The sequence below is a fragment of the Thalassophryne amazonica genome, chromosome 13 (genome assembly GCF_902500255.1).
Source record: "Thalassophryne amazonica chromosome 13, fThaAma1.1, whole genome shotgun sequence".
NCBI lineage: Eukaryota > Metazoa > Chordata > Actinopteri > Batrachoidiformes > Batrachoididae > Thalassophryne > Thalassophryne amazonica.
In genome coordinates, this window is record NC_047115.1 from 4,345,070 (window position 1) to 4,367,909 (window position 22,840).

A 22,840-nucleotide genomic window follows, 5' to 3' on the forward strand; every position below is an offset into this window, starting at 1 on the left:
CACCCCTGTTGCCGATTCGATGCGATCTGATAAATATTTGACTGTGATTCTATTCCTCACAATGAGATACGATTAATGATGGGTATTGCTAAGTTTTTTTAATTGATATCGATGCAATTATCGATTCCGCTTATTGATCTGATTCTTTATCAATTCGCTTATTAATACCGCTTGTGAATTTTTTGTGTACTAAATGTAGGCTTTACAGGTTTTCTGTGTCAATAACATTTTACTGAGTCTTAAAGTAAATAAATATGAGATTGGTCACTGGATCCTTGATCTCTGGACAGAAATAGAAATAAACAAAATGTGCAGTTTTTGTCAAAAGCATTTCCTTCCAGACATTAATGACACAAATGTAACTTCACAGACTTTGAGCTGAGTGTTGGTCATCTCCATGGCTGATGTATCAACCCAGAGTCTGAATGTCTGCTCACTCACTTTTCACAGCAGAACCTGCAAAGTTTCGAAGGAGAATCAGGTGTAACTATTGATCAGGAACCAGCAGATTGCACAGTCTGGGTCTGGAGCAGGCTACTGTCCGGACTGAAGGAAGTTTAGCATCTTTTTAACAGCTGAGCGTAACGCTGAACATGAGACTGACACGGAGATGATGGTGTTGACCTTTGTTTGGGTTTTTTTGTGTTCACTCCATAATGATCCCAAAGTGATGGATTCGGTTTCTGTGAATCCAAACCAACTGGTTTTCTGAATGTGATACAGACAGGTGTGTGTACTGACTTCTCTGTCCACGGTGGTGGCGAAGCTGACTGCCTCCTTCTGGCTGCAGTTGACAGCCTTCTGCAGTGTGTAGATGACTTGTTCATACGTGTGCACTTCATCATTGAACAGCATGCAGTAGAAGGTGTCCCCTTTCTCCCTGAACACACAAACATCAGAACCATCAGAACCAGTGCAGCACACCAGGGGCCTGTACTACGAAGCGGGGTTAACTTACTCAGATGTAACCCAGGGTCAACCTCTTAAACCGGGGTTGACAAAACCTGGATCCCTCAAGTGGTGGTAAGCGGTACTACGACGCTGAATATGATGTTGATTTGTTGAACCTGTGTTAACCAAAGTGGAGTATGTGCGCGTTCACATAAAAGGGGCGTTTTGCAGCACACGTCACCATTTTTTCCAATGATGACGCGGTCACCTTACTTTACCGGAGAAGAATGCACGATTATTATGCGGAGCTACGAGGAATTTAAATTAACGTTAAGGGGGAAATCAAACACATCGTCTGCCAATAAAGCAAGACAGGCTTGTTGGAAACATATTGCTGATCGGGTAAATGCGTAATTGTTCTCCAAATCTGTTACAGATGATTAACCCGTGGAATGTCTGATATGTGTAGAAAAATGCCCCTCTTCCATTAATTACGCCCAGATGCAACACAATTCAGAAGTGGCCATAGGCCTACTAATAAATGTTAGGTTAATTTAATGTTTCCTTAATAGGCTACCTTGACTGTATGATTGCTATTCCTAATCCTGTCAATATGTCAGATGCAATAGCAGTGCCAAACACACCTGGCAGCAGGTGAAGATGAAATATAAAAACATCCTTCATCCTTCAGAACGGTAGGTTTATATTCATAGCTTAAGCCCCACTTCGCCTAATTAATGGACATGCATTAAACCTATTTTGATATTAGTAATTACCCGCGATTGCATAAAACCCTTCATTGATTTGCAATGCAGATAAATGACCAGGGAAAACAACAAATGCATCCAACAGTTTAGATAGAACAAGTACTACCCTGCGAATCATACAGTATTCTTGCTCAGATGTTCAGCATCACCAATGGAATACATAAATTGTCCACTGGCAGAATATCTAAGTGCAAGGCACATTATCAGCTCGATCGTCGGGGCATTGTTACACAGTAAAAAATGACTTGTTTTTACAGGAAAACGCTGGCAGCTGTGATTACCAGGGACAACTCCTCTACTGGCCTCTACTGGTGGTTGGCTCTCACTGCGGTATTGTATCACTTCCTGTTCCGGAGCACAGCGGTGTTTTGCTGTATCTGTTAGCTGTTTAATCTGCGCAGTTAGATTGATCTAGTTAACTAGATAACAATTTGTTTCACGGTGTAATCTTCACGTGTCTTAACTAAAGCACTCCCTTTGCTGAATCACCTCTAAATTATTTACACATTATTCACTTTGTGTGTTTTCAGGAATCCGCTAGCTTAGCGCATCTACTAGCTCTTAGCCGATTTAGCATGGCGGCTTCTCCTGTCTCTCCTGCACTTTTCTGCTCTGGGTGTGAAATGTTTAGTTATTCCTCGGCCTCCTTTAGCAGTAATGGTACTTGTAATAAGTGTAGCTTACTCGTAGCTTTGGAGGCCAGGCTGGGCGAATTGGAGACTCGGCTCCGCACCGTGGAAAATTCTACAGCTAGCCAGGCCCCTGTAGTCGGTGCGGACCAAGGTAGCTTAGCCGCCGTTAGTTCCCTTCCAGCAGATCCCGAGCAGCCGGGAAAGCAGGCTGACTGGGTGACTGTGAGGAGGAAGCGTAGCCCTAAACAGAAGCCCAGTGTACACCGCCAACCCGTTCACATTTCTAACCGTTTTTCCCCACTTGGCAACACACCCACCGAGGATCAAACTCTGGTTATTGGCGACTCTGTTTTGAGAAATGTGAAGGTAGCGACACCAGCAACCATAGTCAATTGTCTTCCGGGGGCCAGAGCAGGCGACATTGAAGGAAATTTGAAACTGCTGGCTAAGGCTAAGTGTAAATTTGGTAAGATTGTAATTCACGTCGGCAGTAATGACACCCGGTTACGCCAATCGGAGGTCACTAAAATTAACATTGAATCGGTGTGTAACTTTGCAAAAACAATGTCGGACTCTGTAGTTTTCTCTGGGCCCCTCCACAATCGGACCGGGAGTGACATGTTTAGACGCATGTTCTCCTTGAATTACTGGCTGTCTGAGTGGTGTCCAAAATATGAGGTGGGCTTCATAGATAATTGGCAAAGCTTCTGGGGAAAACCTGGTCTTGTTAGGAGAGACGGCATCCATCCCACTTTGGATGGAGCAGCTCTCATTTCTAGAAATCTGGCCAATTTTCTTAAATCCTCCAAACCGTGACTATCCAGGGTTGGGACCAGGAAGCAGAGCTGTAGTCTTACACACCTCTCTGCAGCTTCTCTCCCCCTGCCATCCCCTCATTACCCCATCCCCGTAGAGACGGTGCCTGCTCCCAGACCACCAACAACCAGTAAAAATCTATTTAAGCATAAAAATTCAAAAAGAAAAAATAATATAGCACCTTCAACTGCACCACAGACAAACAGTTAAATGTGGTCTATTAAACATTAGGTCTCTCTCTTCTAAGTCCCTGTTAGTAAATGATATAATAATTGATCAATATATTGATTTATTCTGCCTTACAGAAACCTGGTTACAGCAGGATGAATATGTTAGTTTAAATGAGTCAACACCCCCGAGTCACACTAACTGCCAGAATGCTCGTAGCACGGGCCGAGGCGGAGGATTAGCAGCAATCTTCCACTCCAGCTTATTAATTAATCAAAAATCCAGACAGAGCTTTAATTCATTTGAAAGCTTGACTCTTAGTCTTGTCCATCCAAATTGGAAGTCCCAAAAACCAGTTTTATTTGTTATTATCTATCGTCCAGCTGGTCGTTACTGTGAGTTTCTCTGTGAATTTTCAGACCTTTTGTCTGACTTAGTGCTTAGCTCAAATAAGATAATTATAGTGGGCGATTTTAACATCCACACAAATGCTGAGAATGACAGCCTCAACACTGCATTTAATCTATTATTAGACTCAATTGGCTTTGCTCAAAATGTAAATGAGTCCACCCACCACTTTAATCATATCTTAGATCTTTTTCTGACTTATGGTATGGAAATTGAAGACTTAACAGTATTCCCTGAAAACTCCCTTCTGTCTGATCATTTCTTAACAACATTTACATTTACTCTGATGGACTACCCAGCAGTGGGGAATAAGTTTCATTACACTAGAAGTCTTTCTGAAAGCGCTGTAACTAGGTTTAAGGATATGATTCCTTCTTTATGTTCTCTAATGCCATATACCAACACAGTGCAGAGTAGCTACCTAAACTCTAAGTGAGATAGAGTATCTCGTCAATAGTTTTACATCCTCATTGAAGACAACTTTGGATGCTGTAGCTCCTCTGAAAAAGAGCTTTAAATCAGAAGTGCCTGACTCCGTGGTATAACTCACAAACTTGCAGCTTAAAGCACATAACCCGTAAGTTGGAAAGGAAATGGTGTCTCACTAATTTAGAAGATCTTCACTTAGCCTTGAAAAAAAGAGTCTGTTGCTCTATAAAAAAGCCCTCCGTAAAGCTAGGACATCTTACTACTCATCACTAATTAAAGAAAATAAGAACAACCCCAGGTTTCTTTTCAGCACTGTAGCCAGGCTGACAAAGAGTCAGAGCTCTATTGAGCCGAGTATTCCTTTAACTTTAACTAGTAATGACTTCATGACTTTCTTTGCTAATAAAATTTTAACTATTAGAGAAAAAATTACTCATAACCATCCCAAAGACGTATCGTTATCTTTGGCTGCTTTCAGTGATGCCGGTATTTGGTTAGACTCTTTCTCTCCGATTGTTCTGTCTGAGTTATTTTCATTAGTTACTTCCTCCAAACCATCAACATGTCTATTAGACCCCATTCCTACCAGGCTGCTCAAGGAAGCCCTACCATTAATTAATGCTTCGATCTTAAATATGATCAATCTATCTTTATTAGTTGGCTATGTACCACAGGCTTTTAAGGTGGCAGTAATTAAACCATTACTTAAAAAGCCATCACTTGACCCAGCTATCTTAGCTAATTATAGGCCAATCTCCAACCTTCCTTTTCTCTCAAAAATTCTTGAAAGGGTAGTTGTAAAACAGCTAACTGATCATCAGCAGTCGGATACTGTGGAGATTTTTAAGTCACGTTTAAAGACTCATTTGTTTTCTCTGTTTTATCATTAGTGTTATGAAGTGTTTTTATTCTTGTATTCTTTTATGGTAGTTTTTTATTGTGTTTTAAATTTTTAATTATTTTTTGTGTGAAGCGCCTTGAGACGATTTTATCGTGAATTGGTGCTATATAAATTAATACATTTGAATTTGAAATTTGTGTTGTAGCAGCAGGGTCATTGACTCTCACTGTTCTCCAGATTTAGAGGTGCTGGCAGTCTCGTGCAGACCTTTTTATCTCCCAAGAGAGTTCACAGTAGTCGTCGTGTTTGCTGTTTACATCCCACCTGATGGTAACGCTAGCACGGCCCTTAGCCTCTTGCTCGCCTGTGTAAATAAACAGCAGCTGGTCCACCCGGACGGCGTTTGTATTGTTGCTGGTGACTTCAACCAAGCGTGCTTAAAGACTGTGCTCCCTAAGTTCATCCAGTACGTGAAGTGTGTCACCAGAGGGGAAAATACTTTGGACCATGTTTACTCAAACATAAAAGAAGCATACAAAGTCACTCCCCTCCCCTCTGTGTCTAAATGTGTGTGTGTGTGTGTGTGTGTGTGTGTGTGTGTGTGTGTGTGTGTGTGTGTGTGTGTGTGTGTGTGTGTGTGTGTGTGTGTGTAGTTGCTCAGGTCCCTGCTGCATTTCCTTAAAAACACCAGAGACATTTTGCTGCTCATGAGTGTTTCATGTGTTTTCTCACAGCGGCTCCAGTCCTGCCGGCAGCTGGTCCTCCAGATCCCAGGTCAGCAGGTCCACAGCGTACTTCAGGATGATGGAAAACATGATGTAACTGCGGGCCACCATGTCAGCTGGCAGCTGAGCCACAGGATCCTGTTGCTGGGCAGAAACAGGCTGGATTCAGCTTCAGCATCTTGACACGTTGCACTCAAACCAGATCCCTCACATTCAGTCAGTCTCTGACAGCAGCCAGCACTTCACGTGGTGACTGGTGGGTCGCCAAGTTCACCTTCATTTCAGGGCTGGCAAGTCCATTCCCAGAACGGGCTGCCAGTCAGAGGCTTGAAATTCTCAGCTTGCCGGCGTGCTGCTTTATTACTGCTTTTCAGGAAATCAGTCGGTGATGTTTTCATGTGATATGGACTTTTTCTGTTTACGGGCTTCAAAATTAAAGAGTAAATTTTTATACCCATTTTCATTAAATTTATTGCAGCCTTATTGCATGCACACACGTCAGCCAGCACGGTCGTGTTCAGCAACCACGTGTCATTCATTCAAGGGATGAACACATGAACACTTCTATCAATCATGAAGCAATACTACAGTGTGGTTCTGTTTGGTAAACCCATTCCTCAAAAACTGAGTGACTGTGCAAGGAGGATTCTGGTGAGGGAAGCCACCAAGACAGCCAAACAATTCTGAAGGGGCTGAAGGATTCTGTGGCTGTGACTGGAGAAACTGCGTCACCAGTTCTTGAGCCTCATGGTGAAACAAAGGGCTTTTAACACAGGAAAACTGATTGAATCTGGGCTCTAATCTCCCATGTGCCTTCTGGCAAACTGCAGCTGATATCTCACGTATTGTACAAAGAGCCCCAAGTGTGTGTGCCCAAAGTGAAGCAGAACGAGCTGGGGGCGTCTGACCTCCTCAGGCGTGTCTGTGGTGTTGGGTTGGTGTTTCTGGCAGTAAGGGCCCTTCTTCCAGGCTTCAGTATCTCCACAGTCACAGAACCCGCCCCCTCCTGATGTGGTCATCTGCAACACACAAAAAGACTCAGTGATGCTCACCTGCAGCCTCAGACTGTGTGACCTTTGACCCCACAGCTGCATCCTGCTACCTTCTGAAAGAGCCCAGACTGACCAAACGTGGAGACCCTGAAGGACAACAGCAACTAAAGTCTAGTTTCAGGCCCACAGAGTGCAGCAGGCGGGCGGGTCCAGGGCCACCACAGGCTTTACCAAAAACATCTCATGTTGACTAAAGAAACAGGATGTGTGGGTTCTACCAAGCGACTAGGACTTTTTCCCCAGGTAACAAACCATGACCTATCGCCGCCACCTTCCACCGCCTCTGAAAACTAAAAACACATCTCAAAGAAGAAATGTTCAGAAAGAACTGAGATACTGAACGGCTTAGCCAAGAGCTACATGCTGATGACGTACTGACTCTGTCACAGAGGAACTGTGGAGACGTTCAGGACGTCCTCATGTTTGTTGCACCTCCAGAGAAAATCTGCTCTTTTTAAACTCTTGCACCCCGACACTGAAGGCTCCAGTGAATGTAGACTGATATCTTCTAAAAATTCATCTCACTTTAATATGTGTTGTGGCGCACGGTGTGCACTTCCCACTGAACCCAGAGTGCAATTCAAAGGAAACACGCACACACGAGATGAGAAGAGATGCTACCTGCTATTTTGTCTGCAGTTTGAAGAGTGTCAGTAAGCGGGGGGCACTGCTGTGAGCGGACACGTTTTCTCTTCTCTCTCTCTGGGGTCATCGCTCGACTTCTACCTGCTGCACCCGACGACCTATTTTCTGTTGAGGTTCCACACTTCTGCAGAGCGATGACAGCCAGAGCTGTGCTAATGTTAGCACCGCCATTGCTACATCTGAACTTTCCACAGAGGCTTTACTTCAGCACATTAGGGAGACTGTGAATGAAGCTTTTACTATATTTGAGTCCTCACTAAATGTCAAGATCGACAAAGGTATCAAACTCTCTGGAGGATGTGGCTGCAGCCTCCGACTCTCTGGCCTCCTCTCAAGCCGAGGCGGAGGCTTGTATTTCCGGCTCCGAGGGCGACGCAACTCCACTGAAGAAAAAAAGAGATCAATTTGGCTAAAACAAATGCACAGCTGCTGGACAAGATTATGGACATTGGGAGCCGTTTAAGACGACCGGATAATATTTGTTTGCTGAACCGGAAGGACTCCACAGAAGGTGACAACCCAATTTCCTTCTCGGTGCTCCTGAAGTTGCCAGTCACTGACATCTCCATAGACCGGGCGCTCCGAGGTCTGGGTGTGCATAGCGACGGCAGCAATCACCCTGTCATTATCGAGATGTACCGCTCCAGAGACGTTGCTTCGATTCTCTCCGCTGCCAGACGTTTCGGTGACCTCCAGCATGACGGCCGCCTGCTCCGTATCGCCCCCTGAGATTCCACCGGCAGTCCAACTGGTGAGGAGAGCTTTCAACCCGTTCTGCGCAACTCTGATCAGAAGGAATATGTTTTCAGATAGCGTTTCCTGTTGTGCTACCTTTTGAGTTAAATAGTGTTTAGAAATCCATTAGGGATGCTAAAGAAGCCGAGGCTTTTCTGGAGAGTCCAGATGACTCAACCTGAGTTATTTTAAACACTAAGTATTAGGGTGAATCTATTTTTACAGACACATTTTCCCTGTACATGTTTTTCAGGGTAATCATTGTCTTTTTCATGCTTTCTCTTCCTTCTGCTTCTGTCACTTGTTCTGTTCAGGTAATGTGTTGCAGTATTTACATTTCCCTGCCATATTCAGTGGTTTTCAGGGCCTGTAATGTTTTACATCAGGCTGTCTTGTTGCTGTCTTTAGCTCCGTATTTATAAATGGGGGCTTATTATTGTTATTTTAATTTGAATTGGTGCACAGGGTCTAACAGCGTACCTGCTGGCTTTGATGGCCAGGGGGCGCTGTGTTGGGTAGCTTGAGAACCCTTTTTAGTTTAGCTGCAGCTGCTCAGTGCAGCACAGATCACTCCTTTTCTTTCTTCTTCTCCATGGGAGTTTTAGGTGAGGAAGTTTCCTTCCTTTCTGCTCTGTGTTATGTTTGTGTTGCTGTTTGTTCTTGTTTCTGTGGTTGCCGTTTTGTTTTCTCGGGTCCAGGACTTTATCTTTTTTTTTTTTTTTATTGTATCATCTGCTGCTCTCTCTCACTCCGTTTTTACATGAATGTACAACACCAACCATTTGACTTTTCTCAGCCTCAATAATCCCGTGAAGTGTGTTGCTGTCCTGAACTTTCTATGTTGTCAAAGGGTTCAAATTACAATGTTACAAGAGACCCATTCACTCAGAGGCCACACACAGACTAGCAAATAAATTCTTTAAGGTTATTGCTCATTCTTCAGCCCAGAACAAAACAAAGGGTGTCACAGTTGTTTGTCACCACAGTTTACAATTTAAGATTATTGATAATCTGGCACCTCCCTATCAGGCTGACCTGGTTAGGCCCTATGTACCGGCTCAGGCCCTGCGTTCTAAGGGTGCAGGACTTTTATGTGTTCCCAGAGTGGATAAAAAGTTTGCCGGTCACAGAGCTTTCTCCTACCGTGCCCCAGCTCTGTGGAACGATCTCCCGGCACACATACGACAGTCCGATACTGTGGAGACTTTTAAATCACGTTTAAAGACTCATTTGTTTTCCTTGTTTTATCATTAGCTTTATTGTGTTATGATGTATTTTTATTCTTGTGTTCTTTTATGGTTTTGTCTTTTTATTGTGTTTTTAAGTTTTTAATTCAGTTTTCTCTGTTTTTATGTTGTGTGAAGTGCCTTGAGGCGATTTCACCGCAAATTGGCGCTATATAAATTAATAAATTTGAATTTTGATAACTAGTTTGATAAAGGCAGGACTATGATCGCTAAAGTTCACATAGAACGTGCTGATGTAGCTTTAATCTCTCTACGAGGTCTGTTAGAAAAGTATCCGACCTTTTTATTATTTTCAAAAACTATATGGATTTGAATCATGTGCACTTGCATCAGCCAAGCTTGAACCTTCGTGCGCATGTGTGAGTTTTTTCACACCTGTCGGTTGCGTCATTCGCCTGTGGGCAGGCTTTGAGTGAGTACTTGTCCACCCCCCTCGTCGGATTTTCATTGTCAGGGAAATGACTGAGTGATGGGAGCAGCGCTGAATCAAATTTTTCCAGAAACTGTGAGAGACAGCCAGGTGGAAACCATTCGGAAGATTCAGACGGCTTTCAGGGAGGATACTCTGGAAGTCACACAGATTAAAGAGTGTTACAACCGGTTTAAAGACGGCGCACAATGGCGGAGGGCGTGTCGCACTCCGAGCGGCCATCGACAGGCTGAAACGACCAGATCATTTCCAAAGTGAAGGCTGTGTTGATCCGGGACGTCGTCTGACTACCAGAGAAATTGCAGAAGAGGTGGACATCAGCACTTTTACGGCACATTCCACTGTTACAGGAGATTTTGTAATAAAAGACGTGTGGAGGAATTCGCGCGTGGGGATGGAGCCGCAATGGCGTTGGGGTTCGTTTTGACCGAACCCCAACGGTCAAAACGACCCCCTGTGAGCAAGCACTTGGCTACAGTGGGAAGGAAAAACTGCCTTTTAACAGGAAGAAACCTCCAGCAGAACCAGGCTCAGGGAGGGGCAGTCTTCTGCTGGGACTGGTTGGGGCTGAGGGAGAGAACCAGGAAAAAGACATGCTGTGGAGGGGAGCAGAGATCGATCACTAATGATTAAATGCAGAGTGGTGCATACAGAGCAAAAAGAGAAAGAAACAGTGCATCATTACAATACCTGTTTTGCCAAAACTCACTTTATAGTCACCCTTTCTTGACTTCAATGAAAATAAAAACTTGTTTTATAAAAAGTAAAATAAAGACGTCTTTCTTGACAGCACTGTAACAGTAAAACTTGCAATTTCTAACCTACATTGTTTATAAATGTAACAATTAAATTCTAACATTTTTCTAACATTTAAATTCTCTCTAAACATTTTACTTGTCGAAATTATTATTATTATAAGTAGTATTAGTAGTTGTAGTAAAAAAGGCTTCAAAACTGGACCTTTAATCTAGGGGTGTTGTGGGGGAGGGGGGCACACCCCTGCCCCACGCCCCCATTCCATCTGTATTCGCCCCTGCTTTGGCGTTTGAGCACAAAGAATGGATAACATTTATTTATGCAGAAAACATGACCAGATTTACAGGTAAGAAAGTTTTATTGCGTTTTCACATCGTGTGGTCCTCAGGAGTTAGGTGCATTTGAGTGGAAAATAGTGTTAGTTGTTGACGTGTCGTGGAGGATCAGCTGTTTTTAACGAGCAGAATTCTAAATAAAGGAGGAAAAAAGGCATAAAAATGTCGTTGTAAAGCTCAATGCAGGTGTGCTGTTGTCACCGCGGTTTAAGAGGTGAGGATGAGTCGTAGCTGCTGCAGAAAACCGCAGATGAAAAGCTCATAGCTTAATAGTGAGGCACAGTGACTTGGAGAAGTAACTTTAATCTGATTATTGATTTGGAAAGATTAACGCGTTAGATTACTCGTCACTAAAAAAAGTGGTTAGATTAGAATAACATGTTACTTAGTAATGCATTACCGGCATCACTGGTCACATGTAAAACCAGGGACAATAGAATACTGGACCTTTTTTACGCTAATGTGGAGGACGCTTACACCTCCGCCCCCTCCCCCCGCTGGGACCGCTTACACCTCCGCCCCCTCCCCCCGCTGGGACGCTCTGATCAATCTCGTCTATCTGCTCCCCCAATACACACCCAGGGTGAGATGAGAGCCAGTGCAGAAAAGGTCAATGAAACTCTGGAATGAAGAGGCCACTGAGAGGATGAGAGACTGTTTCAGAACCACAGACTGGAGCATGTTTCAAAACTCTTATGGTGAAGACATCAGCGGCCTGACCCAGTGTGTCACCGACTACATGAACTTCTGTGTGGAGAGCACTGTGCCCACACGGAGGGTACGGTGCTTTCCCAATAACCACCCCTGGGTGACCCCCGAGCTGAAGGTCCTGATGAACCAGAAGAAAAGGGCTTTCAACTCGGGAGACAGAGAGGAGCAGCGTAGAGTCCAACAGGAACTCCAGTGGAAGATCCTGGCAGCCAACAAGGTGTATGGAGGGAAGATGGAGGAGCAGCTGGCCCAGAACAACATCAGGGACGTGTGGAGATACCTTAAGACCACTCTGGATTTGGGCAGGGTGCCAGCAGGACATCAGATGGAGATTCTCGGTTTGCAGAGGAGCTAAACAGCTACTTTAACCATTTTGGCTCCCCCCCCCCTGCTCCCGGCTCTCCACATGTCTCCAGCAGTCAGCTCTCCAGTCCCTCTGACCCACCACCTTCTACCCCCCAGTCACCTCCACTGCACCCCGGACATTGCCCCCCCGTGACTGTATTCAGCACCAGCCCACCTCAGCTTATACCCCCAACCTACTGTAACGCCAACCGAGGTGAGAGGTCAGCTCCTGCGGCTGAAGCAAAGGAAAGCAGCAGGACCTGATGGGTTCTCCCAGAGGCTGGTGAAGACCTGTGCAGATGAGCTCTGTGAGGTCCTCAGCCACATCTTCAACAAGAGCCTCAGCCTGGGGGTGGTCCCCACTCTGCGGAAGACCTCCTGTGTGGTCCCTGTTCCCAAAACATTGCACGCCAAGGAACCAGCCCACTAAAGACCAGTTGCCCTGACCTCCCACCTCATGACATGAAGACCATGGAGCGGCTCATCCTGTCTCATCTCCGCACCGTGGTGAGCGACATCCTGGACCTAATGCAATTTGCCTACAGGCCCAACATTGGGGTAGATGACGCTGTCATCTACCTACTGCAGCAAGTGCTCACCCACCTGGAGACCGGCAGGAGCGCTGTGAGCATCATGTTCTTTGATTTCTCCAGTGCTATCAACACCATCAGACCAGTGCTGCTACAGGGGAAGCTGGAGGACGCAGGTGTGGATGGACACCTCGCTGCCTGGACCATGGACTACTTCACTGACCGCTCGCAGTACATGCGGCGGCGCAGCTGTCAGTCTGAGGTGGTAAGGTGCCGCACCGGGGCCCCCCAGGGCACCATCCTCTCGCCTTTCCTCTTCACCCTTTACACCTCGGACTTTACCTACAACACGGACAGCTGCCACCTCCACAAGTTCTCTGATGACTCCGCCATTGTGGGTCGTGTGTCTGAGGGGAACGAGCTGGAGCACCGGTCAGTCATCATGGATTTTGTGGACTGGTGTGAACACAACCACTTGTGTTTCAACACCAGTAAGACAAAGGAGATGGTGATCGACTTCAGGAGGAAACCACCACCTCACCCACCGGTGAACATTCAGGGGGAGGACATAGAGACTGGACAGTTTCAAAAGCCTGGGTGTTCACCTCAACAACAAACTGGACTGGACTCACAACACTGACGCCCTGTACAAGAAGGGACAGAGTTGCCTCCACCTCCTGAGGACACTGAGATCCTTTGGAGTGAGCAGGCCTCTGCTTAAGACCTTCTATGACTCCATTGTAGCCTCTGCTCACCTCTATGCTGTCGTCTGTTGGGCCCCGGGAAGCACAGAGCGGGAGAGAAAGAGACTGAACAAGCTGGTCAAGAAGTCCAGCTCTGTCCTGGGCTGTCCTCTGGACTCTCTGGAGGAGGTGGCTGAGAGGAAAGTGTTAACCAAGTTCAAATCCATCATGAACAACTCCTCTCATCCTCTGCATCGGACTGTAGTGGAGCTGAACAGCTTGTTCAGTGACAGACTGAGGCACCCTCAGTGCAAGAATGAACGATACCGCTTAAAGTGTAGGTGACACCAAAAAAATGTGCACAAATCATTAAAAATGAGTTTTGATATTTAAAAAATCCTGAACAATAAAAGTGGATAAGTGCGCAGGTGAAGGATAAACTACAGCTGTCTAAAGACTGCGCTCTATTTCAGCCCTCAGCCGCGGCCATATTGTTGCAACGTCATCAGGAGAACAAGACCTGCTAATTCAAACCCAAATCAACTGTAAACACGGTGGAAGTCGAGCTGTTTTCGGATGATTTTTTTTTTTTTTTTTTTTTTTTTTTTTTTTAAGTCCAGTCTGAAGGTGTTTCTGAAGAAGCTGCGGGGACACAGACTGATGGTTTGGAGCATTATTTAGACCACAGTAACAGTAACAATATTTATTGGCAGAGTTCAGAACACAGAATGCTGATTTTTTTTTTTTTAAATAAATAAATAATGCAGGCAACTCAGCCACATGGGGTGTGCAGCCAGTACATTCTGAGGGCTGGTCCCAAGCTCGGATAAATGAGGAGGTTGTGTCAGGAAGGGCATCCGGCGTAAAACAAGCCAACCCAACTATGCAGACTAAGAATCGAATTCCCATACCGGATCGGTCGCGGCCCGGGTTAATAACATCCGCCACCGGTGCTATTGCCCAACAGGGTGCCGGTGGAAATTGGGCTACTGCTGGGCGAAGACGACGAAGAAGAGGAGGAAAACGTTGCCACAAACAGCGGGAGAAGAAGAAAACTAGAAGGGTGGAAATGAGAGTGGGGACTTTGAATGTTGGTAGTATGACTGGTAAAGGGAGAGAGCTGGCTGATATGATGGAGAAGAGAAAGGTAGACATATTATGTGTGCAACAGACCAAGTGGAAGGGAAGTAAAAGCAGGAGCATCGGCGGTGGGTACAAGTTGTTGTACCATGGTGAGGACAGGAAGAGAAATGGTGTTGGGGTCATTTTAAAGGAAGAGTAAGTTAAAAGTGTGTTGGAGGTTAAGCGAGTGTCTGACAGGGTGATGACTGTGAAATTGGAAATTGAAGGGGTGATGATGAATATCATCAGTGCATATGCCCCACAGGTAGGTTGTGAAATGAAGGAGAAAGAAGATTTCTGGAGTGAGTTAGATGAGGTGGTGGAGAGTGTGCCCAAGGACGAAAGAGTGGTGATAGGAGCAGACTTCAACGGGCATGTTGGTGAAGGGAATAGAGGTGATGAGGAAGTAATGGGTAGATACGGTATCAAGGATAGGAATGGGGAAGGACAGATGGTAGTTGATTTTGCAAGAAGGATGGAAATGGCTGTGGTGAATACCTACTTTAAGAAAAGGGAGGAGCACAGGGTAACATAAGAGTGGAGGAAGGTGCACACAGGTGGACTACATTCTTTATAGGAGATGCAAGCTAAAAGAAATCACAGACTGTAAGGTGGTAGCAGGAGAGAGTGTCGTTAGACAGCATAGGATGGGTGTTTGTAGGATGACTTTAGAGATAAAGAAGAAGAGTGAGAGCTCAACAAAGGCTCAGATGGTGGAAGCTGAAGGAGGAAGACTGTTGTGTGAAATTTAGTGAGCGGGTGAGAGAAGCACTGGTTGGAGGGGAAGCAATTTTGGACAACTGGAAAAGTACTGCAGATGTGGTGAGGGAGACAGCTACGACAGTACTGGGTATGACATCTGGACAGTGGAAGGAAGACAAGGAGACTTGGTGGTGGAATGAAGAGGTCCAGGAAAGCATAAGGAGAAAGAGGTTGGCGAAAAAGCTTTGGGATAGTCAGAAAGATGAAGTAGACAGGAGTACAAGGAGATGCGGCGTAAGGTGAAAAGAGAAGTGGCAAAAGTGAAGGAAAAGGCATATTGCGAGCTGTACAAGAAGCTGAATAGTAAGGAAGGAGAAAAGGACTTGTACTGATTGGCCAAACAAAGGGACAGAGCTGGAAAGGATGTGCAGCAGGTTAGGGTGGTAAAAGACGCACATGGTAATGTGCTGACAAGTGAGGAGTGTGTGCTGAGAAGGTGGAGGGAATATTTTGAAGAGCTGATGAATAAAGAAAATGAGCGAGAGAAAAGGCTGGATGATGTGGTGAGCGTAAATCAGGAAGTACAAGAGATTAGCAAGGAAGAAGTGAGGGCTGCTATGAAGAGGATGAAGAGTGGAAAGGCAGTTGGTCCAGATGACATTCCAGTGGAGGCATGGAAATGTCTAGGAGAGATGGCAGTAGAGTTTCTAACCAGATTGTTTAATAAAATCGTGGAAAGTGAGAGGATGCCTGAGGAGTGGAGACGAAGTGTGCTGGTTCCTATTTTCAAGAACAAGGGTGATGTGCACAGCTGCAGTAACTACAGAGGCATAAAGCTGATCAGCCACAGCATGAAGTTAGGGGAAAGAGTAGTAGAAGCTAGGCTTAGAAAACAGGTGAAGATCTGTGAGCAGCAATATGGTTTCATGTCGAGAAAGAGCACTACGGATGCAATGTTTGCTCTGAGAATACTGTTGGAGAAGTACAGAGAAGGCCAGAAAGAGTTACATTGTGTGTTTGTGGACTTAGAAAAAGCTTACGATAGGGTGCCAAGAGAAGAGTTGTGGTATTGTATGAGGAAGTCTGGAGTGGCAGAGAAGTATGTTAGGGTAGTGCAGGACATGTACAAGAATAGTGTGACAGCAGTGAGATGCGCAGTCGGAATGACAGACTCATTCAATTAATTAAGGCACTCCTTCTGCTGAATCACCTCTAAATTATTTACACATTATTCACTTTGTGTGTTTTTAGGAATCCGCTAGGTTGCGTAGCTACTAGCTCTTAGCCGATTTAGCATGGCGGCTTCTCCTGTCTCTCCCGTACTTTTCTGCTCTGGGTGTGAAATGTTTAGTTATTCCTCGGCCTCCTTTAGCAGTAACGGTACTTGTAATAAGTGCAGCTTATTCGTAGCTTTGGAGGCCAGGCTGGGCAAATTGGAGACTCGGCTCCGCACCGTGGAAAATTCTACAGCTAGCCAGGCCCCTGTAGTCGGTGCGGACCAAGGTAGCTTAGCCGCCGTTAGTTCCCCCCTGGCAGATCCCGGGCAGTCGGGAAAGCAGGCTGACTGGGTGACTGTGAGGAGGAAGCGTAGCCCTAAACAGAAGCCCCGTGTACACCGTCAACCTGTTCACATCTCTAACCGTTTTTCCCCACTCGACGATACACTCGCCGAGGATCAAACTCTGGTTATTGGCGACTCTGTTTTGAGAAATGTGAAGTTAGCGACACCAGCAACCATTGTCAATTGTCTTCCGGGGGCCAGAGCAGGCGACATCGAAGGACATTTGAAATTGCTGGCTAAGGCTAAGCGTAAATTTGGTAAGATTGTAATTCACGTCGGCAGTAATGACACTCGGTTACGCCAATCGGAGGTCACTAAAATTAACATTAAATCGGTGTGTAACTTTGCAAAAACAATGTCGGACTCTGTTGTTTTCTCTGGGCCCCTCCCCAATCAGACCGGGAGTGACATGTTTAGCCGCATGTTCTCCTTGAATTGCTGGCTGTCTGAGTGGTGTCCAAAAAATGAGGTGGGCTTCATTGATAATTGGCAAAGCTTCTGGGGAAAACCTGGTCTTGTTAGGAGAGACGGCATCCATCCCACTTTGGATGGAGCAGCTCTCATTTCTAGAAATCTGGCCAATTTTCTTGGATCCTCCAAACTGTGACTGTCCAGCGTTGGGACCAGGAGGCAGAGCTGTGGTCTTATACACCTCTCTGCAGCTTCTCTCCCCCTGCCGTCCCCTCGTTGCCCCGTCCCCGTGGAGACGGTGCCTGCTCCCAGACCACCAATAATCAGCAAAAATCTATTTAAGCATAAAAATTCAAAAAGAAAAAATAATATAGCACCTTCAATTGCACCACAGACTAAAACAGTTAAATGTGGTCTATTAAACATTAGGTCTCTCTCTTCTAAGTCCCTGTTGGTAAATGATATAATAATTGATCAACGTATTGATTTATTCTGCCTAACAGAAACCTGGTTACAGCAGGATGAATATGTTAGTTTAAATGAGTCAACACCCCCGAGTCACACTAACTGTCAGAACGCTCGTAGCACGGGCCGGGGCGGAGGATTAGTAGCAATCTTCCATTCCAGCTTATTAATTAATCAAAAACCTAGACAGAGCTTTAATTCATTTGAAAGCTTGTCTCTTAGTCTTGTCCATCCAAATTGGAAGTCTCAAAAACCAGTTTTATTTGTTATTATCTATCGTCCACCTGGTCGTTACTGTGAGTTTCTCTGTGAATTTTCAGACCTTTTGTCTGACTTAGTGCTTAGCTCAGATAAGATAATTATAGTGGGCGATTTTAACATCCACACAGATGCTGAGAATGACAGCCTCAACACTGCATTTAATCTATTATTAGACTCTATTGGCTTTGCTCAAAAGTAAATGAGTCCACCCACCACTTTAATCATATCTTAGATCTTGTTCTGACTTATGGTATGGAAATAGAAGACTTAACAGTATTCCCTGAAAACTCCCTTCTGTCTGATCATTTTTTAATAACATTTACATTTACCCTGATGGACTACCCTGCAGTGGGGAATAAGTTTCATTACACTAGAAGTCTTTCAGAAAGCGCTGTAACTAGGTTTAAGGATATGATTCCTTCTTTATGTTCTCTAATGTCATATACCAACACAGAGCAGAGTAGCTACCTAAACTCTGTAAGGGAGTTAGAGTATCTCGTCAATAGTTTTACATCCTCATTGAAGACAACCTTGGATGCTATAGCTCCTCTGAAAAAGAGAGCTTTAAATCAGAAGTGCCTGACTCCGTGGTATAACTCACAAACTCGTAGCTTAAAGCAGATAACCCGTAAGTTGGAGAGGAAATGGCGTCTCACTAATTTAGAAGATCTTCACTTAGCCTGGAAAAAGAGTTTGTTGCTCTATAAAAAAGCCCTCCGTAAAGCTAGGACATCTTTCTACTCATCACTAATTGAAGAAAATAAGAACAACCCCAGGTTTCTTTTCAGCACTGTAGCCAGGCTGACAGAGTCAGAGCTGTATTGAGCTGAGTATTCCATTAACTTTAACTAGTAATGACTTCATGACTTTCTTTGCTAACAAAATTTTGACTATTAGAGAAAAAATTACTCATAACCATCCCAAAGATGTATCGTTATCTTTGGCTGCTTTCAGTGATGCCGGTATTTGGTTAGACTCTTTCTCTCCGATTGTTCTGTCTGAGTTATTTTCATTAGTTACTTCATCCAAACCATCAACATGTTTATTAGACCCCATTCCTGCCAGGCTGCTCAAGGAAGTCCTACCATTATTCAATGCTTCAATCTTAAATATGATCAATCTATCTTTGTTAGTTGGTTATGTACCACAGGCCTTTAAGGTGGCAGTAATTAAACCATTACTTAAAAAGCCATCACTTGACCCAGCTATCTTAGCTAATTATAGGCCAATCTCCAACCTTCCTTTTCTCTCAAAGATTCTTGAGAGGGTAGTTGTAAAACAGCTAACTGATCACCTGCAGAGGAATGGTCTATTTGAAGAGTTTCAGTCAGGTTTTAGAATTCATCATAGTACAGAAACAGCATTAGTGAAGGTTACAAATGATCTTCTTATGGCTTCGGACAGTGGACTTATCTCTGTGCTTGTTTTGTTGGACCTCAGTGCTGCTTTTGATACTGTTGACCATAAAATTTTATTACAGAGATTAGAGCATGTCATAGGTATTAAAGGCACTGCGCTGCGGTGGTTTGAATCATATTTGTCTAATAGATTACAGTTTGTTCATGTAAATGGTGAATCTTCTTCACAGACTAAAGTTAATTATGGAGTTCCACAAGGTTCTGTGCTAGGACCAATTTTATTCACTTTATACATGCTTCCCTTAGGCAGTATTATTAGACGGTATTGCTTAAATTTTCATTGTTACGCAGATGATACCCAGCTTTATCTATCCATGAAGCCAGAGGATACACACCAATTAGCTAAACTGCAGGACTGTCTTACAGACATAAAGACATGGATGACCTCTAATTTCCTGCTTTTAAACTCAGATAAAACTGAAGTTATTGTACTTGGCCCCACAAATCTTAGAAGCATGGTGTCTAACCAGATCGTTACTCTGGATGGCATTTCCCTGATCTCTAGTAATACTGTGAGAAATCTTGGAGTCATTTTTGATCAGGATATGTCATTCAAAGCGCATATTAAACAAATATGTAGGACTGCCTTTTTGCATTTACGCAATATCTCTAAAATCAGAAAGGTCTTGTCTCAGAGTGATGCTGAAAAATTAATTCATGCATTTATTTCCTCTAGGCTGGACTATTGTAATTCATTATTATCAGGTTGTCCTAAAAGTTCCCTAAAAAGCCTTCAGTTGGTTCAGAATGCTGCAGCTAGAGTACTGACGGGGACTAGCAGGAGAGAGCATATCTCACCCGTGTTGGCCTCTCTTCATTGGCTTCCTGTTAATTCTAGAATAGAATTTAAAATTCTTCTTCTTACTTATAAGGTTTTGAATAATCAGGTCCCATCTTATCTTAGGGACCTCGTAGTACCATATTACCCCATTAGAGCGCTTCGCTCTCAGACTGCAGGCTTACTTGTAGTTCCTAGGGTTTGTAAGAGTAGAATGGGAGGCAGAGCCTTCAGCTTTCAGGCTCCTCTCCTGTGGAACCAGCTCCCAATTCAGATCAGGGAGACAGATACCCTCTCTACTTTTAAGATTAGGCTTAAAACTTTCCTTTTCGCTAAGGCTTATAGTTAGGGCTGGATCAGGTGACCCTGGACCATCCCTTGGTTATGCTGCTTTAGACGTAGACTGTGGGGGGGTTCCCATGATGCACTGTTTCTTTCTCTTTTTGCTCCGTATGCATCACTCTGCATTTAATCATTAGTGATCGATCTCTGCCCCCCTTCACAGCATGTCTTTTTCCTGGTTCTTTCCCTCAGCCCCAACCAGTCTCAGCAGAAGACTGCCCCTCCCTGAGCCTGGTTCTGCTGGAGGTTTCTTCCTGTTAAAAGGGAGTTTTTCCTTCCCACTGTAGCCAAGTGCTTGCTCATAGGGGGTCGTTTTGACCGTTGGGGTTTTTCATGGTTGTTGTATGGCCTTGCCTTACAATATAGAGCGCCTTGGGGCAACTGTTTGTTGTGATTTGGCGCTATATAAGAAAAAAGTTGATTGATTGATTGATTGATTCAAGGTGGAGGTGGGATTACACCAAGGATCAGCTCTGAGTCCTTTCTTGTTTGCAGTGGTGATGGACAGGTTGATGGATGAGATCAGACAGGAGTCCCCATGGACTATGATGTTTGCAGATGAAATTGTGATCTGTAGTGAGAGTAGAGAGCAAGTTGAGTCTAGTCTGGAGAGGTGGAGAATATGCTTTGGAGAGAAGGGGAATGAAAGTCAGTAGAAGCAAGACTGAGTACATGTGTGTGAAAGAGAGGGAGCCCAGTGGAATAGTGCAGTTACAAGGAGTAGAAGTGGAGAAAGTAGATGAGTTGAAATATTTGGGGTCAACTGTTCAAAGTAATTGAGAGTGTGGTAGAGAGGTGAAGAAGAGAGTGCAGGCAGGGTGGAGTGGGTGGAGAAAGGTGGCAGGAGTGATTTGTGACCAAAGAATATCAGCAAGAGTGAAGGGGAAAGTTTACAAAACAGTAGTGAGACCAGCTATGTTGTACGGCTTAGAGACGGTGGCATTAACAAAAAGGCAGGAAGCAGAGCTGGAGGTGGCAGAGCTGAAGATGTTGAGATTCTCTTTGGGAGTGACAAGAATGGACAAGATTAGGAATGACCATATCAGAGGGACAGCTCAGGTGGGACGGTTTGGAGACAAAGTCAGAGAGGCGAGATTGAGATGGTTTGGACATGTGCAGAGGAGGGACCCAGGGTATATAGGGAGAAGGATGCTGAGGATGGAGCCACCACGCAGGAGGAGAAGAGGGACGCCAAAGAGGAGGTTCATGGATGTGCTGAGATAGGAAATGCAGGTGGTTGGTGTGACAGAGGAAGATACAGAGGACAGGGTGAGATGGAAACAATTGATCTGCTGTGGCGCCCCCTAACGGAACAGCAGAAAGACAAAGAAGAAGAAATAAATAATGCGGGCAATTTCGGCATGCAGGTGGAGGTGATAAACTGTTTTTTTGCCAGTTCTTTGGTCATAATCAACTGATATTTTTTTAAAGTTTGTTTTATTATCTATGACATCAGAAAAAAAGTGATGAGGAAGTGTGGATTTTTTATTTATTAAGTTTTTTTCTTACAAACAGGTACATACATTTTAAATCTGAAAAATGACAAGATAAATTAGCTGCATTTATATAGCGCTATTCCATCAAATAAATCTTGTTTCCTTCTTGAATACAGTTAGTGTTCTGTACGTTAGTAGCCTGATAAACATGCTATTATTAAATATTAAATGCATTCACACAAGTCTTACCTGTCCGTTTTAGTGAGATCACCTGAAAACGTATCCACTTTTACAAAAGAAAGTCTGAATATAATTTAATTCTTTGTATCCTGGCTAAAGAAAAGTCCATTTATCACACTGCAGTTTGGTGCCAGGTTCAGAAGAATCAGAATCACAATCACCTTTATTGTCATTGTAAATTGCATTACAACGAGATTTGAGTGCAACTCCAACAGGTTGCAGCGCCGGCTGTAATCCATTATTGCAGCTGATGGATTGAACCTCTGCTGTTAACGGAGCCTACTCTTATTCCACCTCCACCCGTTTTGCACTGCTAGTTGAAAGACTCGCAGTCCCTCATCTGCTCATGTCTCAGTCTGTACACGATGAAATTATCCCATGAGCCACAAAACAAATGTTAAACAGGGCTGTCACGATTAGGAATTTCTGGAGACGATTGTCAGGCAAATAATTGCGATTGATGATTATATTGTCTATTTTTTTCTTTTTTTCCCCTTCTTTATATTCTACTATCATAGTATGATTGCACAACTCTGGAAGAACGTTTGGCTTCTCTGAGTGGAGAAACTGGGAATAGTGCAACATTTTTATTTTTATCTTCATTTTACATACAGTCCCAACTTTTTCTGATTTGTGGTTGTTTCTGATGAATTTCTGAAATTACAGAAGTGCTATAAAGAAAAGTGTGAACATTTTACTGTGTTTTAAAACTTTGTGGAGCAAACACCAAACTCTTATAAAGAAGGAAAAAACACCTGGACATGTTCAGGAAAATTGATATAAACTTAACAGAACAATGCAGGCTGATTACACTCCCCGTATTTTTTTTTTTTTTGTAAATAAATCAGAACACAATAAGAGGCAACTCACTTTGAAATAAAACATATAGCTGCAGCTTAATAACTTTGAAAAATAACAGAAATCAGCAGCTTGTATTTTTATTCTGACTCCAGTTCAT

At 44.1% G+C, this 22,840-nt stretch overlaps 1 protein-coding gene across 7 annotated transcripts in view; it reads right to left on the reverse strand.

The window, feature by feature from the left end:
• The window catches only part of ubr2 (ubiquitin protein ligase E3 component n-recognin 2), a 256,169-nt gene that overhangs the window by 174,228 nt on the left and 59,101 nt on the right, over window positions 1–22,840 (reverse strand). For 5 of the 7 annotated variants that reach the window (XM_034185746.1, XM_034185743.1, XM_034185747.1 and 2 more), the window contains exons 4-6: window positions 6,586–6,696; window positions 5,685–5,821; window positions 742–880 (exon numbers count right to left, since the gene is read on the reverse strand). In XM_034185746.1, coding sequence (XP_034041637.1) covers window positions 742–880; window positions 5,685–5,821; window positions 6,586–6,696 — 387 coding nt within the window. The remainder of the gene's footprint in view (window positions 1–741; window positions 881–5,684; window positions 5,822–6,585; window positions 6,697–22,840) is intronic. The other 2 variants (XM_034185748.1, XM_034185745.1) reach the window with 1 other exon arrangement.